The following is a 27,829-nucleotide window of genomic DNA, read 5'->3' on the forward strand; positions in this document are numbered from 1 at the left end:
AGGGGTGCGGGTCTCCATCGTGACCGGCAGCGAATGGTCCCCGGGGACCCCAGATGGGCCCCAAGCTGTGCTCTGGGGTTCAAGGCGAACAAGTCGTGACTGTCACAGAAACTGGGCGTGGGGCTGGCGCGACACTCCCCAGCGCGTTTCGGGGTGCGGGCACCCCTGTCCCTCCCCGCTCCCACGCGGGATCCTACGTCCCACGCAGTCTCCGGCCTGGCAGGCCAGGATCGGGGTTCGCTGCCCCCGGGGCAGGAGGAGGCGGGCAGGGAAGGGCCGGAGGCGGCGGCTGCAGCGCGGCGAAGGGCCGGGAGAGGGCGGCGGGAGCCCGGCCACGGCGGCGGGAGCGCTGCTTGGCTCGGCGGGGAGGAGGGGGCAGCCAGCCTCGGGGCACCCCCCATCGCCCCCTCCATCACCCCCCACCACCATCCAGCCCCATCACCTCCCCCACTGCGACCCCCATCACTACCCTGATGCTCATCCCCATCATCACCCTGCTCATAATCACCCCATCAACCCACAATCACCCTCTCCATTACCACCTCCAAGCCCACCCAGTCCTCTGAATGGGCACATAAAAGCCAGGTTAAGATTTTGAGGGGCATTGCCAGCTCAGCACGGATACCCATAGCCAAGCATTTCCAGAAGTCACTCCAGAGCACCTCTCGGCGTGCTGGGGGGAACACTCATCTCATTGTGGGATGGCAGAGGTCACCTGAAACCCATCACATCCCAGCTGGAGAAATGCAGATGTGCCACTTCCAAACCACCCCACGCATCCTGAAAACGGAATAGGCCAGCGCACAGGAATTAAAGAGGGAAGTGGGAAGGACTGTCGGAAGCAGAATAAGGGTTTTACAGGAGAAGAAAGCAGCAATGGTTAAAAGCTGAGGGCAGTGCAGAGCAGAAGGGAAGCAGCAGTGTGTGTGTACAAGGGCATCTGTGCAGCTCCACATATACAAACAGAAAAAGCAGAAGTCGGGGCACTGAATTAGCAGTTGGGGACTGTAGAAAATCCATACAGGAAGCAAAACAACAGAGAAATCTCGGGCCACCGGGGCTAAGGACGCTGAGAGGGCGCTTCTGACATAGATTAAGTTGATAAAGAAAAGTGCGATCGCTGGGAGCTGGGACAGCAGCCCGTGGGAAGGAGGGCAGGCATCCGGACCCGCCCGCCGCTCCTCCGTCCTCAGGAAAAGAGCCAGAAGGTGCAATTATGCGTAAAGCAACGGCAGGAGGAATTAAAAAGCAGCTTTTAAGGTAAGATCTTATCATGTCAGCTGCTCCCAACCACTTCGCTGTGGGGTTTGAGATAGGCTGGTTGGATGCAGAGTCACCTGGATCCCTGGAGCAGGCGATGCCCAAGGGTTTTGTGGGGTGATGTCTCAAATCTGATTCGGGGGGGTTGGTGAGGCTGGAGGGGGGCAGCAGGACTGCATCCATACTGGCTGTGGCCCAGGGGTGGCACAGCACCAGCAGGGAGTTCCTATTTCAGTCTGTCCTTGGAAGGAGATGGATTGGGAATGTATAGGGTGAATGACTGAGGTGTATTTTAAAGCATCGCTGGGGATGGACCCACTGGGGGTGGCACACGTGCTTATTCACAAGCAGCTCAGTGTGCCTCAACCTGCTCTCCAAGGGCAAATTCCCACAGTTTCCACATTCCCAACACCCACAAATCCATTGTGTGGTGTTTGTAAAATCCCAGCTGCCACATCCCTGGGTTTCCTTGGCTTGGATGGGCACCAGCCCCAGGCAGGGCTGCTCTGCTGTGACTTCTGTCTGCCCTGTATGGGGGTCTGTGGGGCAAGGAGAACTCCTCTGTCCCTGGTACTGCTGCCATTCTGCAAGGATGAGGCCTCAGAGTTCTTGAAACAACTGGTGACACCGGTGGGAGCTATCAGTGGGCCAGATGTGATGGCACAGGCCACAATCCAGCCCTTTCCTGGAAAAAGGTGCAGTGGAAGTTTATTTTCCTCCCATTTCCCATGGCAGAGTGGGTGGCTGCAGCTCTGCTGTGGGGCCTCTGCTCCCCTGGGATGAGATGGCACCAGGATGGCACCAGGATGGCTGAGCCTGACCCGTGTCCACCCACACCACTTCCCAGCCCTTCCTGGGACCAAAGGGACACTGTGACCACTTGGTCATGGCCGAAGCCCTCGCCCACGGTATGGGACAATTGTGGGCCCTGTGTCCTGACCCGCTCCGGCTGGGCGTGGGCAGTGCCCCACGGTGCCTTTCACCGCAAGATAATTTGGAAGATGATGGGAAATGGGGTTTGAGACGGTGCCTGGCCCACTGCTGCCACCGCAGAGGTCCCTTGGGTCCCAGCCCGCAGAGCCGTGGGAGGACAAAGCCAGTCAGGAACAGTAAAGTGGGGGGTTTTACTGCACACGCCTCTCCCGAGCCCCCAGGACACCCCAAGCTCGGGCACCCTCCCGACTGCCGGGGGGCCGGGGCCGGGGGTGCCAGGGCTGACACCCCCAAATCCACAGAGAGAAAAAAATTTAAAAGTTATAAAAACTAATATACACACACACACACCTAAATGAAAAATAAATCCACCCCGAGAGCGCGGGCCGAGCTGTTTGTGCCACTGCCTCCGCGGGCGCGGATGCGATAAGATAAAGGCAGCGGCGGGGAGGGGCGGAGCTGCGCGGAGCCGTGCGCTCCCGCGGACGGACGGACGGACACACGGACAGTCACACGGACAGACAGAGAGACACACGGACAGACAGAGAGACACACGGACAGACAGGCAGGCGGACGGACGAACGGACGGGGCGGCCCCTCCGCTCCGCCCCCGCGCAGCCTCCGCCCCCGGCCGCGCCGCTCCGCTTTACATAACCCGTCCGGGGCCGGGGTCCGCGCCCCGCGCCTCCGCCCGGCGGAAATGCGGAGCCGCCTGCCCCGGTTTCCTGCCTGAGCAGAGCCGTGCCGAGCCGAGCCGTGCCGAGCCGAACCGTGCCGAGCCGTGCGCCCCGTCCCGCCCGCCCCGTCCTGGGCGCTCCGCCGCTCCACCATGGGCGAGCGGCAGCCGGACGCCTTCTCGTGCAGGTAACAGCGGGACCGGGACAGGACGGGACGGGCTGGGCTGGACCGGGACGGACTGCGACGGACTGGGCTGGGCTTGGCTGGACCGGGACGGGCTGGGAAGGGCTGGGCTGGGCTGGATCGGGACGGGCGGCCCCGGGAAGCGGCCGCTGTAAAGCGAAAGTAGCAGCGAGGGGAGGCAGCGCGGCGGCCGCTCCTCCTGCACAGCCTCCGGAGCCACCCCGCAGCCCCGGGCTGGATCCTCTCCTTCCGCGGTGCTGCGGTGCCCCCTGTTCCGGGGTCGTGATCCCCCTCCTCTGTCAGCCCCCAGCCCTCTGATACCTTCCCCCCGTCCCTCTCGCCCGCACCCTGTTTCTGCGGGAGGCACTTTTATCCCTGCCCTTTCCTCGGGCTTCCTCTTTCCAGGGGCTGCGCTCACCCCTGGGGACCCCGGCCTCCCAGCACCCGTTTTCCCCGTGGGCACTCCCTTTTCCGGGGGTTCTGTTCCTCTGTGGGTGCCCCAGTCCTGAGGACCCCCATCTTTCTAGCACCCCATTACCCCAGAGCACCCTAGCTTCTGAAATCGCTCAAGGTCCCCCATTTCCCAGCATCCCTATCCTGGGGACCTCTGATCCAGGGGTGCAGCATGTAGTGAACCAGCCCTGCCTCTCTCCTCCTCCTCCCCCTGGACCCCCACAGCCCCTACCATGGGGGTGACCCCTCTTAGAGGGCGCAGGACCCCGTGGGGCGATGCCCACCTGCCTCAGCCGTGATTGTGGGGTGCTACCCTACCCGAGGGGGCCACGCCTTGCCTGCCCAGCTACTCCCTTCTCCTCTGCCCCGTGCCCACTGTGAGTGCCAAGCGGAGGTGCCACCCGGAGCCTGCCAAGCGGCTCCTCTGAGTTTCTGCTCCCTGCAGACTTTGTTGGCTCGCTGGCTTGGCAGGCGCGGGTGCTCAGAGCACGAGGCCAATGCCCCAGGGGTCAGCATCCCTGCAGCCTCTCCGTGCCCTGCTGGCGTGCCCAGCCCTGCCCGTACCAAGCCCCATCAGGGTCACCCGCAGAGAGCCCGGACCCATTGGCTCCAACATGGCAATCACACGGTCATTGCTGCCCGGGCTGGGATTTACTGTCAAGGAAACCGGGATGACTTGTCGAGCTGCAATTTCGATATTGTTGTTGTGAATTGATTCAAGATGTGCTGGAGTTGTGAGCTGGTGGTGGCCCAGGGACTTTTTGGGGCTGCAGCCAGAGGAAGAGGTGGCCGGCGCAGGGACCTGGCACTGGCAGCTCCTGCATGTCCCCTCTGCATTTGGATTTGCTGGCAGGATATGGGATTGGAGTTTAAAGGCCCATGGAATTAGTGGCAGGTTTCACTTTGACTTGTTTGGGGCTGGAACAATGTTTTGGATTTCTTTTAAACTTGTTTTTGGGGCAGGAGAGCCTCATCCCTGTGCATTCCCCCCTCCCCAACACAGCTTTTATAGTCTCTGTTACCTTTATGAATGTGTTGTCTGTGGAAAGATCTGGTTTGGTTTCACCAGAACCTATGAGGAAGAGGGTCTGCCAGCCCCCTGTATCGCAATGGAAAGATTGGGGTGCAAGTGCCAGTGGCTTTTGAGGGATCTTCCATCCTCCCCCAGAGCAAATCCTCCCCACCCACACACCCATGGGACTGGCGGACACTGAAGGTGTCAGGACAAATCCCAGCGGGTGACACAAAGTGAAAGTGCAAGAGCTCGGCGCTGGCAGGGTTTGTGGTGCTGGCAGCGCTGCCGTGGCTTGGCAAGGAGAGATGGCCCAATCCAGCCCTCGGGCACTGCTGTGCCGAGCCAGGAGAGCCAGGCTGGCTGGGAGCTGAGCTGCTCCCTGCTGTCCTCAGGGACCCTCAACCGACCACTCCCCCAGGAGTGCTCCCTGCACCCGGTTTCTCCCACGCCTACACCACAGCGACTCGTTTCATGCAACAAAACAAGCCCTGTCAAAAGAGGCCACCCCGCTGCTGCCGGGCTTTCCCCCGCAGGCGGTGGGTGTAGGAGAGTGTGACGGTGTAAACCAGGCTGCGAGGTGCCAGACGCCACGGGGATGGGGATGGGCGCTCAGCGGAAGCAGGCACGGGGTTTCTGGGGAGCTGGGCTGACCACAGTGGCTTGTCCTGGTTAGCTCCCATGGGCCAAGACAGTGTGGAGCTTGTATTTGACCTGAGACGGGTTTGGGATGGGCTGTCTCCATCCCATCTATCCTGTTGGAGTGATCAGGGGAAGCCAAAGGGGTGATTTCCCTCCAATTTTAAAGTGCCATAACATCACTCATCCCCAGAGATCTGTAGTGCTGCTCAGCCCACGCAGAGCTGTAGATTAAGGCCAGTTTTGGCCTTTAGTGTAGAAAGTTGTGTGGTGCCAGGAGGTCAGATGAGAGGGGTGTGAATGTCCTGTGAGAAAGGGGGAAAAGGAGACCAAAACCCCCAACCTCCCAAACTGTCTTTTAACCTGATTTCCTAAGAAAACAGCCTGTATGGACCTGTGGACTGGGGGACCTCACCAATCTACTCCTTTGTTGCTTTTTAACTTGCTGGTTTGGTTCAGCCAAAGGAGAGGGAAGGTCCCAAGACTCCCTGGGATCCTCCAGGGATCCCTGTGTGGAAACAGCCAGCAGGTCGCAGGGAGTGATAGTCCTGTGCCATCACCTTCTACGAGACCCCAGAGAATCCCCACCACCATGGGGGGCTGCCCCAGAGGGAAGAGCAGGACATTGCCAGGCAGTTTCTGCTGTGGATCGTATTGGCCTGAAGCACAAATGGCCTTGGCTATTTTACAGTGATGCTGTATATGTGTGGGTGTATCCCATATCCGGAGGCTGCAGCCGAACCCTTTCCCACCTCTCCCCCTGCACCAAGTCCTCCTGCCTTGCTGAGTGGCAGCATCTCCATGCCCACTCCCAAATGGCTGTAGTGCCATTGGTCCCCCTCAACTCAGGGGTGCATCCAGATATTCCTCCAGCATCCTCCACTCTGGTCTCGGGGGATTGGGATGCATAGAGGGGCTGTACTGTCCCCATCCCAGGGGAATACTCTGCACCATCCAGCCCTTGCAAACCCACCTTTGGCTGCCTGGATCTGCTAGGGACCTGAGTCCCCCCAGGGACCTGCATCCCCCTGAACCCCCCATGCCGGATGCTTTTCCATTGAAAAGCGCCGTTCATTGTGACCCAGCCTTTTATAGCTGCCTCAGAGTGGGCTGCGGGGCTGTGCCAAGAAAGGCTGCAGCCGGCTCAGAATAGCTCTTTTCATGGAGGACATCCTGGGAAGGAACAATGTCCTCGCTCTTGGGATTGTGGGAACTTTGTCTTTCTGCCACTTGGGGAGCGGGGAGCTGCAGGGGCGTCCAGGGCGTCTCCCAGCCCCTCACTTCACCCTCTCCTCAAAATAGTCCTTGGGGTGAGCTTTGAATAGTCTTGTGCTTATAAAGGGAGCTGAAAATGCTGCCGGCTGCTTCTCCTCCGGCTGGGAACAGTTATTTCTGGGAGAACCGGCACATCAATCTGATTTCCTATTCTTGTTGCCGGCGTGCATTTTCCTGGCATGGAGAGTGGCGGCGAGTGGGGCCGGTTTCATTTTCGGATCGCAGCGCTGACTGCGCTGCACACGCTCCGGGGCCGCCCGCGCACACGTGCGGGAGCAGCGCTTGGAGCAGGGCACGGCCACATGGGCCCTACTCCATCACACATCCCTTCGAGGCCGGATCTGCAGCTCTGGGTGCTGGAGGATGCCCTTCCCCCATGGCTGCAGCCCCCAGTGGGAAGGTGGCTGGCCGGATCCGGCAGCCCCTCCATGGCAAGGCTGGCCAGCTGGCTCCAAATGCTCATCCTCCGGGAGCGGGTGACAGGATTGCGGCACTGGCTCCTGGCGCTGCCCTGGCACCGCTCGGTGCTGCCGGCTCCTCTGGCTGCAAGTAAACAACAAATGCATTTACTGGGACAAATAACCCATTGCTGGATCCAGCCGTGGATTCCCATCCTTGCCCTGCCGCCGCAGCAACGCTCAGGTTGGGCAAGCGTTTAAGAAAAGCTCCCGGGGGTGGCTGGGCTGGATCCTGCGCAAGCCCCGGCTCGCCGCCCCACCCGCATCAAAGCCAACTGCGGCTGGTCTGTCCCATCCTGCTCTTCCTCGAGCTCCTAGCCCAGCACCCCGAAACAACCCCAACACCCAAAACAACCCCAGCACCCACAAACAGCCCCGAAATGGGGCGGGCTGGGTGATGTAAGGCTCTTCCAGCATCCAGGGGCGATGGTAGCCCCCCATCCCATCCAGCCCGCTGTGTGTCTGACGGTGGGCTGGATTCTTCCACTCGGAGCAAATTAAAGCAATTAATTGTTGTGACAAGTCCTTCATCTCAGTGCTGATCCACAGAGTGGACAGAAACCCCTTGTAGCATCATAGAGGGAATAAGGGATATGGATGGAAAATATGCTTTCAAGCCACTGGCTGCTGGATTCTGACACTGTGGAGCACGACAGGCTGGAGCAGGGAGAAACCCACCCATCAACGGGCACTCATATCCCTGTGACATGTCCTGCCAAAACCTGGGGCCGAGCGGAGGATCGGGATGCTGCTGTGGTAATTCAAGCATGGATTTATCCGGGATAGCTGTTTCCATGTGGGATGTGCACCGGGCAGGAGCAGTGAGGTCAGCATTGTGCCAGTACTGGGAGGAGGAAGCACTGGGAAGCATTTCCTGTCGTCGGGTTGGAAAAGCACGTTGCTACCGGGGACGGCCTTCGGCTGCTTCCCACCGTGTGGCACAAGCGTGTGGCACAGGCGAAGCTCGGCTTTTCCCGCACCGCAAACCTCTCCCAAAGCTGGTGTGAAGCAACCTTGAAAACTTGGAAGGCGAATTCCCTGTCCTGGGAATCTCCCACCTGCCTGAGGAGCCATCCGCGTGGGCGCTTCGCTTCCCTCTGCGTTTTGTGGGAGCATCCCGCTGAGCGTGCTGGCGGCGTGGGTGGCTGTGGCGGCGATTCCTGGGTGCCGGGAGGAAGCGGGAGCACGGCAGAGGATGCTGAGTCATCGTCAGGCTGGCGGTGCTGATAGACGGGGCCCTGCCGGGGGATTTGGCTGGGCTGTGGTGGGCGCATGCCCGGCACTGCCGGAACGCCGGCCGGCCCCGAGCCTTGGGTGGCTCTTCTGAGAAGCCGGGCCCCGGCGAGGCTGGCGGGGGGCTGATAACATCTCCCCTCGCTGAGAACCTTCATGAGACGTGCTCGGGAGGGCAACGGGTGGGCAGAGATAGAGCCCTGCTTCCCAGCGTTATCACTGCCCCCGGCTGCAGACACCATCCCCTGTGCCGGCAGGTTCCTCAGCACCCGCTCGCTTCCTCCTGGCCCTTCAGGTTTTTTGGTTTTTTTTCCATTTTTCCTCCCCCTGACAAATGCAATCACTTTTCCTCTCCTCCCAGCAGCCAGGGTGCTGCTGCTGGAGTTTCGAAGAGGCGATGGTGCCAGTGCCGGCACGGCAGAATCCGGGTGGGTTGACCGATATTTCCTGCCTGAGTGGAGTGCACGGCCCCGATAAGTGCCACGGGCGAGCACGAGGTTGGGTGGTAAGCAGCGGGGCTGGCCGTGGGGAATGCCACTGCCGGGCTCAGTCGGGCACGCCAGGGCGGCTGCATGCCAGCCATGGTGCCGTCAGATTGGCCTCACAGCGAAATCTGCTGCGGGCAGAGATATGGTGTGGTTTGCCAGAGCCTGGCAGCTCCTTGATCCCACAGGCAGCAGAGCATCCCCCTGGGAACGCTCGCTCACCCCGGGCAGTGCTGACGGTGTGGCCGTGTCTCCCCAGGCCGCTGGGGCCTGCAGGATCCGGCAGCGAGGCAGCTCCGTCGCTGGATTTCTGCAACTTTTCATGTTGTTTCCTCCCCTCCCACCCCCACTCCAGTTTTATCAGCTCTGTTGAAATAGGTCCCTGGAGGGAAACCCATCGGCGCTGTGGAGCCTTGGCAGGAGCAGAGCGGATGTGGCCAGGCCAGGCGTCCCCGCGGGCGGGCAGCTGCCAGCAGCTGTGCTGGCAGGAAGCCACGCAGACACCCCGCACCGGGACCTGCCCGCACCCCACCTCACAGGTGGGGGAAACTGAGGCACGGCCTGGTCACTTGGGGATGGGGGCTTGGGGTCCTGCATGGCCCCTGGTGGTGTCAGGGGCTGAGCCTTAGTGGTTGCTCCCATGGCCATGCTGCTCTCTGGGGAGCTGGCTGTCCCTGGGCCACTTCCAGTGTGTCCCAGGCGAGTGAAGCAGCTTTGGCTGGACCCACAGCATGTCCCAGGCTGCGGACATGCATCCAGAGTGGGGTGTGGCCACACCAGCCAGGGGCTACCAGGACTGGGGGAGACTTGGGGACACTGGGGCTGTCCTGACCACCCCTGTGCTCTGTCTTGCAGTGCAGCCACCTCGCTGGAACCACGGCAATGAATGGGCAGGCGCTGCCAGCCGGCACGCCAGCGCATCCCCGGGGCTGGCATGAGTTCTGCGAGCTGCACGCCATCAGCACCGCCAAGGAGCTGGCGCGGCACTACCTGCGCTTCGCCACCGAGCACCCACACCATGACCTCCTGGCCGCCGAGAACTTCTCGGTGCAGTTCACTGACCTCTTCCAGCAGTACTTCTGCCACGAGGTGAAGGAGGGCATCGCCATGAACCAGCTCTGCATCCTGCCCGGCGGCCCAGCGCGGGATTACCGGGACACGCACCGGCGGCACACTGATGCTTCCTTGGGCACCGTGGCCACCAAAGCCGAGGTGGAGCCTGGCACCCGCCCCGAGCAGCCCGCTCGAGCCCCCGAGGCTGCCCCATCCGGACTGCGCAAGTCTTGGAGCTCAGAGGAGCTGGCGGGGCCGGCGCGGAGGCCCTTCTCGCTCAGCCAGCTGCGCAGGAGCTGGCGCAGCCTCTTCCGACGCCGCTCCTCAGATGCCCTCCCTGGGGATGGCGATGGGGAGGCAGTGGAGGCGGCTCTCAAGCCAGGACTGGGCAAGCGCATCCTGCCGTGGGGGCTGTCGCGGGAGCAGCCCCCCGAGGTGCGCAAGGAGGGACTCCTCAAGTATGGGCTGCTGGACGAGAGCTCCCTGGACAGCGGGACGCGATGGCAGCGCTGCCGCCTGGTGCTGCGGCGAGCGGGGCCGCCCGATGCCGAGGACTTTGTGCTGGAGCTCTATGACCCGCCCAAGGTAAGGACATACCGGCTCTTGCCCGTGCCAGCTGTGTGATGCTGTGAGTCCCACAGCTGGGGACGATGCTCAGGTGCCAGTGTGTCCCACGGGAAGGAGCGAGGCTGTGGTGTGTCCCTCGTCATGAGGGTTTCTCACCGTGAGTGGTGGTGGGACCAGGATGGGTTTGCTCTGCCACTGCTCTTGCTCTGCTGCAGCCACAAGAGGCTGCACCCTGTCAAATTAATACCTTTGAGGAGAGCAGATCCCTCTGTGGTGGTGTTTTTGGGGGTGGCCCAGTGCCAAGGGTGATGTGTGCACTAATTAATGCAGTTGGCCAGTATGTCATTGCATTTCTCCATTTTGGGACCCCAGACCTGGATTTTCCAGCTACAAGCAGAGCACCTGCCTTCCAAGCTGAGGATAGAGGCTGGTGGCCTCCATCCCACTCATGCCCAGCCACATGGACCCGTCCCAGCAAGGTGAGGGGTCACCCAGTCCGGTGAACCCAAGTTCACTGTGTCCCTGCTGTGCTGTGGCTTCAGCAGCCTGAGCATCTGCTTGCCTGGGCAAGCTGGGAAAGGAAAGGGAAAATAGGAATTAGGCTCTGTGCCTTTCTCTGATCCCACTGGGACTTGTAAGGGAGTTTAATTTTACTTTTTGTAAGTAGTCTTTTGACTGGAAGTTCAGCTCTCGGCTACCCCAGGGAGCTCCCATGGTGCTTGGACTTGGCTGGAGCGGAGATGATGCAGGATGTGAGGGAGTGGGGAGCGATGTGGGGGGAGCTGGGGTGTTTAATCTTTAAAAAGACGGTTCCTCCACATGGCAGGTCTTACGCAGGCGTGATGGAATGAATTTTCTCTTTTCTTTTTCCTTTTTTTTTTTTTTTTGTGCTCGTTTAACTTTGATGACAAACTTGTGCTTTAGAAGGAGGAAACCTCTGGTAGAGCTGGAGCCTCATCCCTGCCTTCAAGGCAGAAGGGTCAGAGAGCAGCTGGCTGAATTCCTGCTATTTCCGTCAAACGGCTCCAATATTAAATATTTGAAAAAAGAAACATCAAAATTGTAACATCTGAAAGTAAAAGCTGGTTTTGCTCTGCCGTGTCAGGGGTTGCAGTTGTTTTCCCTGTGGGAGCATGTCCCAGTCCTGGGGCACAGGGAGGTCAGCGTTGTTTTGGGGCACTTTGAGGGTACTCCCAGCAGCTGGGCAGCACTTCCTTTTTTCCCTTCCTCCTCCCTTTTTCCCCCTTTTCATCCTCTTTTACTCCTCTTTTTCCTCTTTCTTTCCCTTTTTTCTTTCTTTTCCACCTTTCTATTTTCTCCCTCCCTTTTTTTTGTTTCCCTATTTTTTTTCTTTTTCCCCTTTCCTCCGTTTTCTTTTTTCTTTCCTCCTCTTCTTTTTAATTCCCCCATTCTTTTTTCCTTTCCCCCTTTTCTTTTTTTCTTTCCCCTTTTTCTTTTTTTCCTTTCCCCTGTTTTTTTTCCCTTCCCTCTTTTTTCTGTATTTCTTTCCCTCCCCCTTGGGAAGCAAGCCAAGCACATTCTTCCTCTCCCCACATCCCTGACCAGCTTTGACCCAGGAATGGGAGACATTTAAAACAAGACATTTACCAAGTTCCCCCAGTACTCTGCACCATTATTTCTTGCAATCCCCGTGGGATGGGGATTTCCTGGTGCTCCCCACCACCGTGAGCCCAGAGCCTCTGCTCTACCCCAGAGCCCCAAGTGGTGGTTTCTCAGCCAGGGCTGCGGAAGTGGAGGATGTTCCTCGCTGGATTTTGCAAGCCTCTGGATTAAATTGCTTCCTGTGCAAATATTCTCAGGGCGGCTCCTTCCTTTCCAATTCACTGGGCCAGGGCCAGCTCCTGTCTCCTTTACAGCACAATCAGTCCAGACCCTTTCCCAGTAACTGCGGTTGGATTCCGGGGGTGGTGGAAAATCACCCACGGTGCTGGTGGCTTCCACTCCCGAAACTCAGCACAGGGGCAAACCACGGAGCAGTGGGAACAGAACAGCTTGTCAGGGGGTTATTTTCCTTAAAAATAACTGAATAACAACCAACAGCCCCCTCCTCTCCATCCTCCTGCCCTGGGATGCTCCCAGGCCTTTTGCCCATCTCATGGATCTGTTCCTGATTTGAGGATGCTGTTGATCATCATGGAAATGGAAAACCTATGAGTTTAAATTAGCAACTATAAAACCAGTTCTTGGGGCGTTTTCAGCCCTGACTGATCTCTGGACTGAGAGGTTGGTCACCCTCAGGGTCTCCTTGGAAGCACCCTTCCCCCATCCTCCTCTTTCTTTCCCCAAACCTCCTCTTTATTCCCCCTTCCTCTTCTTTCTTTTCCCTTCCTCCCCTGTAAATAACAGGATGTAGCTGGAAATTCAGCTTGGCCTCAGGGCTTTACAGCATCAAGCCAAGCCCCCAAATACCCAGCCCCTTGAAATGACCTTGGAAAAGGCAGGTGTGTGGGGAAAGGGGGGTTGTGCTGCTTTTGGCAGCTTTTATCTTTTTTTTTTTCCCCTTTCTCCCGATGCTCCAATGGGGCCTCTGAGCCTAATCCCATAACTTACCCAGCATCAAAGGGAGCGGGGACTTTGAAGAGCCCTGATCCCATTTGCTGCTTGGGTGGCTGTGCTGGGTGAAGGGGTCATTCCCTTCCCCAGGCATGTGCCAGAGGAGATGAGGATTTTGGGATAAGGAGCAGCTCACCTTCCCGTGCTCACAGCCACGTCTGGGTTGTTTTGACATCGCTCTTTCCTCCCTGGAGCACTGGAAAAATGATGTTGTGAAGATGGGGTTTGGAGATGATTGGATCTGGAGCTCTCCTGGGAGTGGCTCTCTTGCAGTGGGCATAGTGTGGGTGGCACCTGGATCCCCACCCTGGGGACATTCCGGAGGGTTCTGGGATGTGAGGAGGCCAGGGTGAGGTGATGATGCTCTGGAAGAGCACCTGGAGCAGAGGAACATTGGAATATCTGTAGTGCTTGTATATATGAGTGTATATATATACATGTGCACATGTTTTCCAACAAGGGAACACCTGGGAATGGTCCTGGGTGTGCAGCTCTGGTGGATTCTCTGATGTCTGGTACAAGGGTGATGCTCACCAGTCCTCCCTGCTTTCCTTGGAGGCACTATGGGCTTTCTCCTCTCCCATACCATTTATTCCTATATAACTCGTAGAGCTGGGCATCTCTGAAGTCTCTCCACCTTCATAAATTAAAGCCAAGGCAAAAGCCAGATTTGTGTGTTTTGGGACTGCCCTATTCCTCAGCTGAGCCCCAGCCCCAAATACCTTGTACATGGCCAAATCCCAAGCTCCATGAAAACCGTGATTCGCAACGGAAATGTCCCAGGCCGTTTCTGTTGACCAGATGTTTTTACAGGAAGGGGAAGGGAAATGGGATTTGCATTTGTGCTGGTTTCTTTATGGTGTTTTAATGAGATCCAGTACATCCCATAAATTGATGGCACGCTGGGATGAGCTGGGAAGACTCTTTCCGGTGAAAGCCCACAGTGTCTCGGCTCGTCCGTCATTGCCGTGGCTGCGGGAGGAGCAGTATTTTTATCTCTGCTCAGTGTGAGACTGCTCTGACTTCCTTTTTTTCTCTTTTTTTTTTCTCTTTTTTTTTTCTTTCTTTTTTTCCCCTTTCACCTGAATCTGGTTTCTCAGAACTGCCACCTCCTGAGCCAGCAGGTCCTGCACCCGATTTTTGGTGCTTGCAGCTCTGGGTGGCAGCTGTTCCACCACAGCATGGGGGACATCTCAATGTTGTGGTCTCCATCCCCATCCCAGCTCCTCCTGGAGCTGCTTTGTGTCTCCAAGAGTAATTGGAGCTGCTCAGGTGTGGCCTCAGGTGACTCAGATGAGGATTTATGGAGAGGCAGTGGTGAAAGGGGAGCTTTCCTCCCTGGGACACCATGAGAAGGGTTTTGTCAGTGATGGGAAGCATCTCATTGTCCCATCATTGCATCTCTGGTCCAGGGAAGAGCATGTTAGTGTCAGTTGGAATCTCCAGGAGCCTCATCCCTCTCCTGGGATCCTTCTCCTGGCATTTCCAGAGACCACATCCCTCTCCTGGAATCCTTCCCCCTGCATCCTCAAGGATTGCATCCCCCTTCTGGCATTCTTCTCCCTGCATCCCCAGGGTTTGCATTCCTCTCCTGGTATCCTTCTTCTACCATGCTGCGTCTCTCTCATGGCATTCATCTCCTGGCATCTCCAGGGGCTGCATCCTGAGCCAGTTAAAGATATCCCATTAGACCTTTAAAGATCCTTTCCAACCCAAACTGTTCTGTGATTCTATGATCCCTCTCTGAACATCACTCTCCTGGCATTCCCAGGGACTGCATCCCCCTCCTGGCATCTCCAACCTGATCTGGTTGCTGTCCCTGCTCATTGCAGAGAGATTGGACTGGATGGCCTTTAAAGGTCCCTTCCAACCCAAATTCTTCTAGGACTCTGTGATTCTATGATCCCTCTCCCGGCATCCTCAGGGACCACATCGCTCTCCCAGCAACCCCAAGGACCACATCCCTCTCATGGCCTCTACCAAGTTCCACGTCCCTCTCCCGGCATCCTCAGGGAAATTTGCCATGGTGTATGAGCCAGAGGGGTTTGGGTGCCCTGAAATTCCCTTGGGAGAGGCCAAACCTCCCCGGAAGGTGTCTGGAGCTGCACCGAAACCCACGCACAGACTTTCACTGAGAGCAGGGCGGGTGGTGCGTCCCTCGTGCTCCGCTTTCCGCTCGCTGTTCTTCGAAGGCGCCCAGGGCTGGGGCTTTGTGAGATTTTGGTGGTGACTTTTGCTCTATTTTTTCCCCCCTCTCTGTTTTTGGGTATCGCGGAGTGAGGGTGCGCAGGGGGGGGAGGGAGGGGTGGAGGGCGATGAGACAAAGGTTATTTGTCATTTATTAACCACAACTTTTTCCATCCTTGGTCATGCACGGAAAAAACACTTTTAGCAGCGTAACCACAGCGCCGGCGTTAATTGCTGAAGAGCGGAGTTTCTTATTTTGGAAACTGTGTTGCTGGGATGGAGCTCGACAGGGCCTGACTGGGTGTGAGGGTGCTGGATGGACCCCAACCTGTGCTTCCCCGGGTGCTGGGGTTGTGGGGTTTACAGAGATTTTTACATCCTTGTTAACCCCATCCTTTAAAATCCACCCTTTTGGGGGGAGTTGTCCCACAGCTGTGCCCCCCCCAGAACCTCCATCACTGGGATGCTGCTCAGGGTGGAAGCACCACATGAGAAGTGAGGAAAACAATGGGAGATACTGAGCAAATCACAGGAAAAGGGGCTGGAAAAGCACTGAAGGAACGTGTCGCTTCCCCCTGAGCCTCCTGCAGGTGGGGTGTGAAGGGCTGTGGGTGCTACTGGGTGCTGGGTCCCTGCAGCCCATGTGAGATGCCCGGTGGGGGTTTTTGGGTGGTTGTCTCTTTTCTTCTTTCCTTTTTTTTTTTTTTTTCTCTTTTCACGGCCCAGGATGTGGTTGTTTCAAGGCTGAGAGCTGCTTCTTTCAAAGGTAAATATTTATGAGAGCCTGTGCAGGCAGCACAGGGTCTGGAAGGATTCAAGGATTCATCCCAGTGGTGGGGGTTTGGCTGGGATGGACCCTGCTCCTTCCCACCAGGCAGCTGGTCCCGGCTCAAAGTGATGCCCCTGATGAGTGTTGTGATGTTTAATGTTATTTTGGGATTATGTGAAAAACAATCACCAGGCAAGGGGCAGAAACCAAAATACCCATCCAGGGGGAATCGAATGCTTTCATTTGGGCTTTTGAACCTTTTCTATCCTCCTGGGTGATGCAGAACTGCTGCATGATGCAAAACCTCAGGATGATACAAAAATCCCAGGACATTTTTGTGTGGAGCCTGTGGGGTCCATGCAGGACCCCCCACATCCCTTTGGGGCTGGGATTTGGGGTGACTCAGTCCTGGCTGCAGCCAGCTCCTGCTTGCACGCAGACACCTTGTTTACTTTCCATGCTCATTATTTATTCCAGGAAATTATTAAAGCAGCCCACGCTGGAACCGAGCTTGGCTTAAAATAAATAAAAAAAAAAAGCAAACACCAAAGGGCTGGCAAACACCACCGCCTGTTTACAGATCCTGTTTATAGCCCCCATCTTCCTCAGCCCTGCTGTGACATGAACTGCCAGGCTCGCTGGTTTAGGGGGGCTTTGCAGGGTTTTGGGGGGCTTTGCAGTGATTTGGAGAGTTTGAGAGTGTTGGCTCGTTGGTGCAGAGCGTGGAAGTTCGTCAGTGCACGAAGAGGAGCAGTCAGCCCTGGGGAAGGGTGGGGGTTCTGCCTGGAACCCCAAATCCGTCCCCACAGGATTCACCTGGCAGCTCTTCGGGGGTTGTTTTGTAGGTCCCTGGGGTTAATTTGATAAAAAACAGGGGCTCAGTGTGGTGCTGGGGGTCCGGGCTGTGTTTTCTCCCGTGGCCGTTCGCTGGCGCTCGGCAGCCACCCGGGATGGAACAGAAGGAGCTTTGTGTCCCAGCCACCCCTGAGCCAGTGCTGCAGGCGGCACAACAGGGCCCCTTGTCACCAGGAGCACTGTCCCCTTGGGGATGACTCTGTCCCCTGCCACGGCCTTCGGGGATGCTTGGAGACAGGGTGTCTTGGCAACTCCTTTGTGCCTCTGCTGTTCCCTTGAGGATGCTGATGGGGGCTTGGGATGGGCAGAGAGGGGTTTTCGGGAGGTAGCAGATGGGGCCTGGGGGGCTTGAGCTCATAGAGCAGGATCACCTGACCAACAGGGAACACCTCTTGTGTTCCTGTTTAACAGAGGCAGGAAAACTCCTACCTCCAGTTCCCCAAACCCAGAACAGAGGGCCCATGATGGTGCCACTGCGGGCAGCAGGTTTCAGAGTGAACACCCTCTGCCTGCAGAGATGGGAGAGTGTCATCCTGGGGTCACGGGGAGCTGAGCTGGGGGTCCCTGCAGTAGGTGCTGGAGGTGGGAGGACTGAATCAGTGGGATCCCTACATTGGCACAGGACCAGTCCCCTTGGGATCTCCCATGGTGCAAATGCCCAATGAGAAGCATTGGGATTATGTGCTATCAACCCCCTGGAGCACTGGGATTATCCACTGGAGGACAGAGGGATTAGTCATACTGCAGATCCCTGAGGATGGATGCTGGGACTAGCTGTGGTGCAGATTCCTGAGGATGAATAACAGGATTAGCTGTGGTGCAGATCCCTGAGGAGGAACACCAGGATTAGCCATGGTGCAGATCCCTGAGGATGCACACTGGGATTAGCTGTGGTGCAAACACCCAAGGACATGTGCTGGGATTACCTATGGTGCAAAGTCCTCAAGGATGTGTTGGGTTTAACTGTGGTGAAACTCTCAAGAGCAAACACTGGGATTATCTGCCACACAAAATCCCCAAGGATGAATGCTGGGATTACCTGTGGTGCAAACCCCTGAGGACAATGGCTGCTGCAGCAGACACCTTGCACCCTCCAGCGTGATCCTTGGAGCCCTTGCAGCCCCACAGGACCCTGCTGGCTCTCCCTGCTGGCACAATGGGATTTGTTTCCCTTCCTGCTCACCTGGCATTCCCTGGAACAGGGCTGTGCCCCTCTGAGCTCCTGGGAAACTTCACAAAACTCCCCAGGGCTGTAGGCACAGGATGTGGTTTTGTGCCAGCACAGCCTGGCTGCTGTGGATCTTGGTGTCTGTCCGTCTGTCTGTCCCCCACAGCTGGACTGAGCCAGGCCCGGGTGCTGCGGCTCTGGCTGAGGTTTGTCCCTTGCATAAGGGGGACATGGTGGGCTCCGAGATTTACGAGAAGTGACAAATTTCACCCGTATCTGTCGGGGACCTTGCACAAGGACTCAGGCACTTCCCCACCTCCCGTGCATGACTCAGAGTGGAAGCGAGAGAGCCGGCCTGGGGAAATCCCAGAGTGTGGAGGGGCCACAGCAGTGGCTGCTGCATTCCAAGGATTTGCTCTGTACAAACGCGGCCTGATGGCCCAGCCACCATCATCATCATCGTGAGACTGCCATCATCACTGTACCACTGCTGTCATCACTGTGCCGCTGCTGTCATCACTGTGCCACTGTCATCATCACCATCCCACTGCCATTGTCACCACACCACTGTCATCATCACCGTGGCACTGCCATCTTCACTGTGTCACTACCATCATCACCATTCCACTGACATCATCATTGTGACACTGCCATCGTCACCACACCATTGCCATCATGGCTGTGTCACTGCCATCACCATCATGCCACCACCCACATCACTGTGCCACTGCTGTTGTCACCAAAGCGCCACTGTCATTGTCATGCCACTGCCATCATCACTGTGCTGCCACCCTCATCATGGTGCCATTGCTGTCATTGCTGCACCACCACTGTCATCCCTGTGCCACCACTACCTTTGCCAGCAGGGGACTGGGCACTGGCCAAATCCACTGGGAAGGGTGCATGGCTCCAGCTCCCTCCCTTGCAAACCAGCACTGTGGGCAGTGGCAGCATTTTGGGGACCTGGCAAGAATCGGCGGAGCCCGAGGGGTGCCTGGGGGGGCGGTGGCTGCAGCACCCTGGTGGTGCCTGGGCAGTGCTGGTGCCGGTCACACAGAGAGGTACCAGTAGGCCTCTGGGTGTGGGCAGCGTGGCAGTGGGATTTTGGTCTCATTCTTGGAAAACTGGCTGCCTCCCTCCTCATCAGAGCAGAAAAAGCTTCCCAGGCACCCACAGTGTCCCCTGAGCATCCAGACAGGTTGTTCTTCTCATGGTGTCATGGTGAGATTTTTCCTGGCATGTGTGGGCAAGTTGTGAGGAGCTTTGCTGCCAAAAAACCCCATAAACCCAAATAACCTTGTTGGAGAGGTGTAGAGTGATCCGCCATGCCGAGCCACCCTCTGGGCACTGGTTCCCCACCAAAGGCATGCAGAAGGCACTGTGGGGGCTGCTGGGGGGACATCACCAGGAAAGGAGCCGGTGGCACAGGCAGCTCACTGGCACTGTGGCCACTGGCACCACCTAGACACAGAGAGTGCAGAAAGCTGCCGGTGCCGGTGCTGTGGTGAGGGCTGGGACCGGGGTTTGCCAGGAGGAAACGCAGCAGCTCCACGCTGGCACCGCCCGCGCGCAGCTGTGACCTTGTCCTGACCTCCATCCGCGCTCCTGGCACGGCCACAGCGCTGGGCTGGCGTCGGGCTGGCGTCGGGCTCCTTCCTAGCTTTGGCAGGAGCTGGAAAACCCCACTTTCTCCCGGCTGCCCTGCCCTCCCCAGGTGTGTGGTGGCCGTGGGTGCTGTGGTGGCACTGCCTGTGCTGTGCTGGTTATTCCCCTGCTGTGCTGGTGCCGCCCGTGGCACCCCACGGGGATGGCAGGGGTCAGAGATGTTGGGAGATGGAGTGGGGGTGAGGTGTCATGCCTGGGTTTGGCTCCAGTGGGATGCTCAGGAGGGAATTCTGTCTTAGGGGCATTTTCCTCCACCTACCAGTCTGTCCCATGTCACCTGGTGCTGGGAACAGCTCTGGACTGGCTGAAGCTTTGTATTTTTGATCTGTAGAAAAATTCCCTGCAAAGAACAAAAATGCAAATTCTGGTGTATTCCAGTAGATACTGAGAGCTGGTGTGGCTCCTCTGTCCCTATCCTAGGGAACTGTCATGTCCATCGGTGGCCAGATGTCCCCATCAGTGCTCAGCCAATGTCAGCTCCCACAGGGAGAGGAAATTTGGGAGATTCAGGCTGGATCCTGTTGCCTTCAGCTCTGTGAGCTGGAGATTACCTGTGACACACCCCAGGGTGTGTCATGCCCAGTTTGCATACCAGGTGTCAGGACTAGGAATGCCACAGCGATGGCAGATGGCAGCTCAGTTCTGGGGGCTTTGGGAGTGCAGCTTCATGGGGTGTCATGTCCCCAGGTGATTCTGGGAGTTCTGAACCTGGTGCTGGACTTTCCCCCATGTGCACAGGATCCTTTAGGGAGCAGTGGGGTGAAGTCTCCACGTGGGAGCTGATGCTGGTGGGGTTGGAGGCCGAGCTGGGGCAACATCTTGAGCATGCTGAGCATCCTGAGTGCCCCAAGCCAAGCGGCATTGGGGGTTCCCCAGCCCCACAGTGCTGCTGGGGCACCTCTCCTGCCGAGAAGGAGCCCGTGGGTGCTGGGTGAACACATGGTGTGTTGAGTGTGCAGTTTTGGTTACTGAGAAATCCCTTTCCTGGTACCGGCCCCGTAGAACGGGGCATCTTGCGGCGAGCGCGGTGGTTCGGGGAGCGCGGGTACCGTGCCTGTGGTTGGCACTTCTCCGAAGCCAGACTGGCTTTTCGGGCACCGTATCTCTCTGCTGCATCATTTCCTTCTCCCCTCACGCTCCCCATCTGCGCTCCCCATGCCGAGAGACGCAGGGGGCTTCACAGAACTCCCTTTTCCTGGAATTTCACACTTTCCTAAGAAGCCGACCCCAGCACCGTGGTTGGGATGGCGATAAAACCCGCTCGGGGACATGCTGCACGTCACTACCCCTGTGCGGGAAAGCAGCCAGGGTTGGTGATCCTTTCACTTTTCTCCGTGCAGGACTTTGCACGGGGCACGGTTGTGTTCCAAGGACGGCAGAAAAATCAAATTCCTTGAGGATAAAGCACCGGCGCCAGCGCGGCGGCTCACGGCACCCCTGGCCCCGCTGGTGACAGTGATTGCAGCGCAGCACAGCACAGCACAGCTGCAATCACTGTCACCAGCGGGCCTGGAGGTGCCAGAGCCACCGCGGTGTCACCAACCCCGTTGCAATGACGCCGTACACGGGCGACTTCTAAGAACTTTCTTTTTGGTGCAGCTCGGTGCTGATAAGGGCTGATCCCTCTCACGCTGCATTTCCGGCCCCAAAGTACACGAAGTCCTCAGGGGAGAGAGGGAGGGAGGAGGGGGGATGGAAGAAAAAAAAGCACAGCTAGACACAGTTTGGTTGGGTGACCATGGAGAATGTCCAGTGGGGACATTCTTGGGGTCATACAGTTTGTTTGGGGACATAGTGGGTGTGGGTTTGCCATGAGTATCACAAGACTGGAGCAGAATTTGGGCAGTTTGGTGGCAAATGCTATGGTGGGGTGAAGCACCACAACCTGGCATCTGTGTAGGGACAGCGGCTGTGGATTCGAGAGGACCACTGGAGCCAGCAGCCCATGGGATGCTAAAGCTACTGCGTGAATCACAGCCAGCCAAAATTCTAAAAAAAAAAAGCCTAGCACAGGAGGACGAGTGTGCCCAGCCCATGGTGGCACTGCCTGGGCTTTGCTGGGATGCATGGGGTGGCTCTGGCCAAAGGGATGAGCACCACGGGTTGGCTCCATTCCCCAGCACCAGTGCAGGGGTCCCCCAGCAGCTTTCCACCCCCCTGGCACCCCGAGTCAGCCCAGTCCTAGTGGTGGACTGGGTGCCACGTGCTGCAGCCTCCCGGTGGTCAGCGGCTCTCGCTCGCCGTCACACGGGGCGGCAGAGGAACCGAAAGCTGCCGGAGGGGTATTATTAACCTCTCTGGAAGTGTTTGCTCAGCATTCTGTCACGTGCCTGTGTCAGTGCCAAACCTGCCGGAGCGCTCTTGGCACGCCACCGCTGACCCTTGCACCCGTGAGCGGGGTGTTCCCTGCCTGCACCCCACGTTCCCCATCCTCCCTGGAATGCACTGCCATGCTGGGAATCCACTTTTCCCTCCTTTCCTCCACCCATCCCTCCACTGCAGGGTCCTTGGGGCTGCCGAGATGGGTCTGGGTGTCACTTGACCCCGCTGGGGTGCCCTGACAGCAGCTGGGCAGTGCTCTGCAGGGTGTTTCCTTGGTCCCTGGGGTATTTCCTCGCTCCACAGGGTATTTCCATGCTGATGTGGTATTTCCCTGGAGAGCTGGGTATTTCCTTACTGGCTGCTGTGCCTCAGGTGGCTCCCGGTCCTGAGCAGTGGAGTGGGGACAGTGTTTTGAGATGCAGGGGGTGTTGGGGCTCAGCTCAGTCTCCGTGTTCCCTCCACAGGGTTCCAAGCCGAAGCTCCATGTCGCCTGCTCTGCCGTGCAGGAGGTGCGGAGGTGCACCCGCCTCGAGATGCCCGATAACCTCCACACCTTCGTCCTCAAGGTAGGACCTGCTGGAGGGGTCCTACAGCCACCCCCAAGGACTTTCCCACCCTCTGGGGCGCACGTGGCTCCCAAAAGCTCCCGTGCCAAATTTCAGTTCCTCTTCCCATCCCGGGAGGGGATGCACAGGGGGATGTGGTGTGCAGGGTGGGGGATGTCTGTCCCTGCCAGGGTCATGAGCGTGGGTGGGTGGGAGGGGGGGATGCACATCTGTCTCTCTCTGAAGCCCCCTGTCCCTCTCCAATGTCCCCCAGGTCACCAATGCCACCGACATCCTGTTTGAGGCCGGGGATGAGCAGCAGCTCAACTCCTGGACAGCCGAGATCCAGGAGTGTGTGCGCAGGGGGTAAGCGCCCACTGGGTGTCCCTGAGCCTGGGGATGGGGGCAGTGGCTCCATGTCCTCCAACATGAGCTGGCCCCCACCACCAGCACTCAGCTTCTCCTGTCTCCTGCAGGTCTGACACGGGTGACCCCGAGCTCCTGGTGTGCCGGCACCCTGACCCTGCAGCCACCAGCCCCACCACCAGCATCGACCCCCTTGGCCAAGGTGAGCAGTGGGGACACCCAGAGCACCCTGGGGACAGAATATCCCTTGCCAGGGGGTCGCCGTGTCCAGCCATGGCTGGGCTGATTTAGCTTCCCCTTTGGCATGACAGGGGGGCAGAGACAGAGGGCAGGGGGATGGGGGCTGTGGGCAGGGGTCCCCACTTCCCAGGGACACTCATCCCTGTGCCCCAGCAGTGGCGACGCCAGGGGGCCCCGGGGAGGCGGCAGGGCCGAAGATGGAGCAGTTTCTCTCCTCCTGCCCCTGGTTCCACGGGCCCATCTCCCGCGTGAAGGCGGCTCAGCTGGTGCAGCTGGGGGGGCTGGAGGGCCACGGCGTGTTCCTGGTGCGGCAGAGCGAGACACGCCGCGGCGAGTACGTGCTCACCTTCAACTTCCAGGGCAGAGCCAAGGTACGGGCGGGAGAGGGCTGGGATGGGGAGGGGAGTCTCGCAGGAGCCCCTCGGGCAGCCCCCCTGCTGCAGCACAGTCCCTGTCCCACCACATCCCACCCCAGGGAGGTGCTCTCCTGCTCCCTGTCTTGATGCTTGTAGTGGGTTGGTGGCCCCATCCCTGCTCCTGGGGGGCAAAAATCTCCAGGGAATTGCAGGTTGGGGATGCAGCACATCGTGCTACAGCCATTTGTGTCCCCCCACCCCAAATATCCCTCTGTCCCTGCCGTCTGCTCCAGGAGGGAGCGGGTGGGAGGGTAACAGGTCTGTCTCCTCCCTGCAGCACCTGCGGCTGGCGCTGACAGAGCGGGGCCAGTGCCGGGTCCAGCACCTCCGCTTCTCCTCCATCGTGGAGATGCTGCACCACTTCCACCGCTACCCCATCCCGCTGGAGTGCGGCACGGCCTGCGACGTCCGGCTCTCCAGCTACGTCGTGGTCCTGCCCCACTCACAAGGTGTGCAGGGATGGGGAGGTTCCCTGGGGTGCAGGGATGGAGGGTGCCCAGAGCTGGGCCCTTTGTTTGCACACAGAGGGGGGAAGTGGAAGCATCCGGGCAGTGGCACAAAAGGTGACTCCCGAGCTCCCGGCTTCCTCTTTTGAGAAAGGAGAAGCTGCTCCCCATGTCAGCGGGGGGGTCATGGGATGCACCCTACACCCCCACTCACAGCACCCTGACCACCCATCTCCTGCCTCCACCAGCAGCTCCTGGCTCCAGCACCACGGTCCCTCTCCCGCTGCCTGTCCCCGGCTGGAGCCCCGAGTTCAGCCTCGCCCCTGCCGGCTCCTCCTGCCCCCACGGTGCCGACGAGGCCCCCCCAGGCCCCCCTTCAGAGCAGATCTTCCACCTGGTGCCGCCGCCGGCCGAGCTGGCGCAGAGCCTGCGCCCCAGCAGGATCCCCCCGGCCCCCAGGCCCCGGCCCCGCGAGTCGGACTACGAGGTGGAGGCACCGGGCCGGGGCCACGTCCGTGCCATCGACAACCAGTACACACCACTCTGACTGGCACCACGCCAGCACTGGGATGCACTTTTGGGTGGAGAAATCCTAGAGACCTTCTGGGAATCCATCCAGAGAAAGAATGTACCTGTTTCTTCCTTCTGGTTAGGGATGATTATTTTATTTTCGCAAGGAAGGGGGTAATTTTTCACTCCTGTATGGGTGTGCTCCCTCTCGTTGGCCTGTTAAAGGGCCTTTTATTGTTATTTTTGTTGTTATTCTCAAAGCTTTCTCATTACTGTTTACACACCGCTCGTGCCTGTGCCCCATGTGCCGAGCGCCGCGACGCCGAGCTCGGCCTCCCGCCTGTCCCAGCGAAGGAACCAGGGTCTGTGTTACACACACAGAATCGGAGAAAGGTAAAAAAAACCCCAGGAAACCAAGAAAAAAAGGATTATAAATTCATTGACAAGTTGCTGCTCCGGGCCCTGTCCTCCTGCCCCAACACGTGCTGCCGCTGCCAAACCCACCAGCAAAGCCCGACCTGAGCTGAGCTCCTGCGACGGGCGCGAGCAGGGTTTGGGCTTTATTTTTAGATAAGGCAAAAACTGGCTTTTCTTGCACTTCTTTTTTAACCCAGCACAGCCAGAGTCACTCCCTGCACCAGCCAGGGGAATGCTCACCTCGCTTGCCCAGCTAATTGAGACGTGAACACTAATTGCTCCATCCTTAATCGTGTCACCAGCTGAGAACTAACACAGAGACTGACAGCAAACCATTCCTGCTGGTGATGGAGGGGCTTTATCCCAGTGATGGAGACATTTTATCCCAGTCACTGAGACATTTTATCCCAGTGATGGGCACATTTTATCCCAGTGGTGGAATCATTTTATCCTGATGTTGGAACTGTTTTATCCTGGTGATGGAACCGTTTTATCCCAGTGATGAAACTGTTCTACCCCAGTGATGGAACCGCTCTATCCCGGTGATTGGAAGCATTTTAGGCACAAATTTGAAGTCAGTTTTTCCCCCAAATGTTTTCTCACCTCACCAGCTCAGCACACCCTGCTGTCACTTGCCTTTTCCCCCCCAAAACACTGTGTCACCAAGAATTTGGTGGTATTTAAAGCTACACAGGCAAGGGGGGGTTCCTTGGACACCTCCTCACCTGGAGGAAAAACCTATCCCAGCAAATCCCTGGGTGTCAAGATCCCCTGATCCCCAATCTCCGCTGCTGTTTCCAAGCCCTGGTGCTGCTTCACCTGCTGGGGCCTGGGGCAGCCGTAGGAGAGGAACCACTTCTTGGAAGCTGCCGTTATTTTAAGAATGAGGAAGGGCTGGAGCTGTTGCAACACCCGGGGGGGTGATGTTCACAGCATTCAACTTCCAGATTTCCCAGCGTAGCCCCCGGGATTTCAGCTGCAGAACTTGCCTTGAGATTGATTTCCAGAAAGCTTTTTCCTTGAAATTGCAGTACAGGTGGGAGCCCTCAGGAGCATTAACATTTAGGAATTAATTTGAAAACAAGCGAACACAAAGCCTTGTTGGGCTGAGCTAGGGAATTTCACAAAAATCCAGCCTCTAGGCCGGGCTTTGCCGTGAAGCCAGTGCTTGGTGAGCCCAGTTGGTAGCCAAAGCCTGAGGAGCCAAGGTCAGGAGCTGAAGGGCAAATCCCAGTGCTGTGGGGCAAGGCCAAAATATCCAGGGTCAAAAACAGCTCAGGGAATGGCTGTGAGAGCAAATCTGGGTTTACAAGTCACAGTCAAAGGATGACACTGGGAGAAACAGGAACCATCAGCCTGAGAAACCATTTAGGATTTGCATTTTATGCCTCCCCATCACTTGCTCCAGCTCTCTCCTGGGTTTTGTGCATTTAGAGCAGGCAAAGGCTTTTTCTCCTCCTTTCTCTTGAAAACAGGTGCACAGGGAGGAATCCTACTTTTCCATGGGGATCAGCATTCCCAGCACTCAGCACATGCTGTCACACACTCACTCCTGAAACCAGAGCACTAAGAGTGAATTGCACTGGTCCAGCTCCTCCAGCACTGCCAGAGGCTGATGGGGAAACAAAGGCAGCCCTGTCCTCCTGGAGCTCCTCAGCTGTATCCGCATCCCATTTTCCTGCCTGGAGCAGCACAAAGGCTGCATCCAGTGGCAGGAGCACATCTCTGAGCTGGTTTGTGCCAGGCAAGTCAGCTCCCTCCATCACTAATAAATAACTCCCCGTGGTCTGTGTTTGCGGGGATGGGGAAGGGAAGGGGAGGAATTACACACAAGTTATCTCCTTTCCTTGCTAAGTGCTTGGTTCCCAAAGCCTTGGAAAACACATACACATGCTAAATCTTGCTAAGATTCCTGATTTTAGTCCCACCGAGCACCAGCAATCTGTGTTCAAAGGGGTTTTTCCCCCCAGAAATGTGGTTGCCTCGCCTGAATCTCCCTACATCTGCAAAGAAAGGATGGACTGGGAAAAGGGATCACTCTTTACAGCCAGTGCAGCCCTTGCCAGATGAATCCACATAGATCCCTGCCAGATCAATCAGATGCTGCTGGGGTGGGTTGTTTTGGCATTCCAGGGCTTATTGTTCCAGTGCCAGAACCGTAACATGCGTGTGCATGTGGTATTTTTAACCTGCAGTTTAATTGCAAGGGGTTTCTCTGCAGCTGAAATGGAAATTGCTGTGCTTGATTACCAAAATATATGTTGGGTTCATTGTCACCCCAGCACCTGCTTCCCCCGTGCAAACAAACTCCTGTTCTTCCCACCCGTGAGCAGTGGGAAAGTCACTCTGATTATTTCATAGTTATATCCATCCCAGAACTCACCAACGAGGGAGCCAAAGGTTTTCCAGCCCTCCCACCTCTGTCATCTCCCCATCTCAGACTCACTGTGGTCTGGACCCAGCTGCACCAGGACCTCAAGTGATTTTGGGGTTATTTCCCAAGCTCCTGGGGACCGAGTTTGACATCCCATTTCTCCTAGAAAGCATCTGGTTTGTGACACGGGTCAGAGCCCGACATGCAGTCCCACCTCTGCTCCTGCCAGCATGTTCCTCCAGCCCACAAGGCACCCAATCCTTGATTAGAGCAGTGGGCAAAGAGCATTAACCATTCCATCCTATGCAATGTAAGCAACTTGCAGGAATCTTTATAATCTTGGGACTTGGGAGAAGATAAGGCTGAGCAGGTTTAGTTCCTCAGCCCATGTGGGCTTTTATTGGTGTTTATGAAGTCTCAGTGTTGAGTTTTGGGAGGAGGGGAAGCCAAGGGAAGAGCCCCCAGATGGCTCCACACAGGTACAGCCCCTTCTGAAACAGAAGTCAGGTGTGACCCCAGTTGTGCCTTGGCCCTGGAGATGGAACATGAGTTTGGATCCAACCTAACTAAGCCATGACCCACAGCAGCGGCTCTGGAGGCCCTTCCTGGTGGCCTCTCCCAGGAGAGGCTGTTTGGGGTGCGAACCCCATTTCATCCAGCTACTCAGGGCAGGTTTTGGCAATAAAGATGCAAACCAGGGCAGGTTTTGGCAATAAAGACGCAACCAGGCAGTGCCTTCTCACTGT

The 27,829-nt window shown here is 57.6% G+C and overlaps 1 protein-coding gene across 3 annotated transcripts; it reads left to right on the forward strand.

Moving 5' to 3' along the window:
* Positions 1-1,007: 1,007 nt before the first annotated feature.
* Positions 1,008-26,676, forward strand: SH2B3 (SH2B adaptor protein 3). Of its 3 annotated transcripts, none has more exons than XM_027652367.1 (8): positions 1,008-1,260; positions 9,465-10,247; positions 22,234-22,335; positions 22,589-22,680; positions 22,791-22,882; positions 23,077-23,291; positions 23,614-23,785; positions 24,031-26,676. In XM_027652367.1, the coding sequence occupies exons 2-8, from the start codon at positions 9,492-9,494 to the stop codon at positions 24,327-24,329; spliced, it is 1,728 nt and encodes a 575-aa protein (XP_027508168.1). In that variant the 5' UTR covers positions 1,008-1,260; positions 9,465-9,491; the 3' UTR covers positions 24,330-26,676. The 3 variants fall into 3 exon arrangements, with proteins under 3 accessions (XP_027508168.1, XP_027508167.1, XP_027508169.1); XM_027652366.1 differs by lacking the exon at positions 1,008-1,260 and adding an exon at positions 2,977-3,057; XM_027652368.1 differs by lacking the exon at positions 1,008-1,260 and adding an exon at positions 2,977-3,057 and having other exon boundaries at positions 24,034-26,676.
* Positions 26,677-27,829: the final 1,153 nt, after the last annotated feature.

Source organism: Corapipo altera, unplaced genomic scaffold (assembly GCF_003945725.1).
Source record: "Corapipo altera isolate COAL_440 unplaced genomic scaffold, ASM394572v1 67, whole genome shotgun sequence".
NCBI lineage: Eukaryota > Metazoa > Chordata > Aves > Passeriformes > Pipridae > Corapipo > Corapipo altera.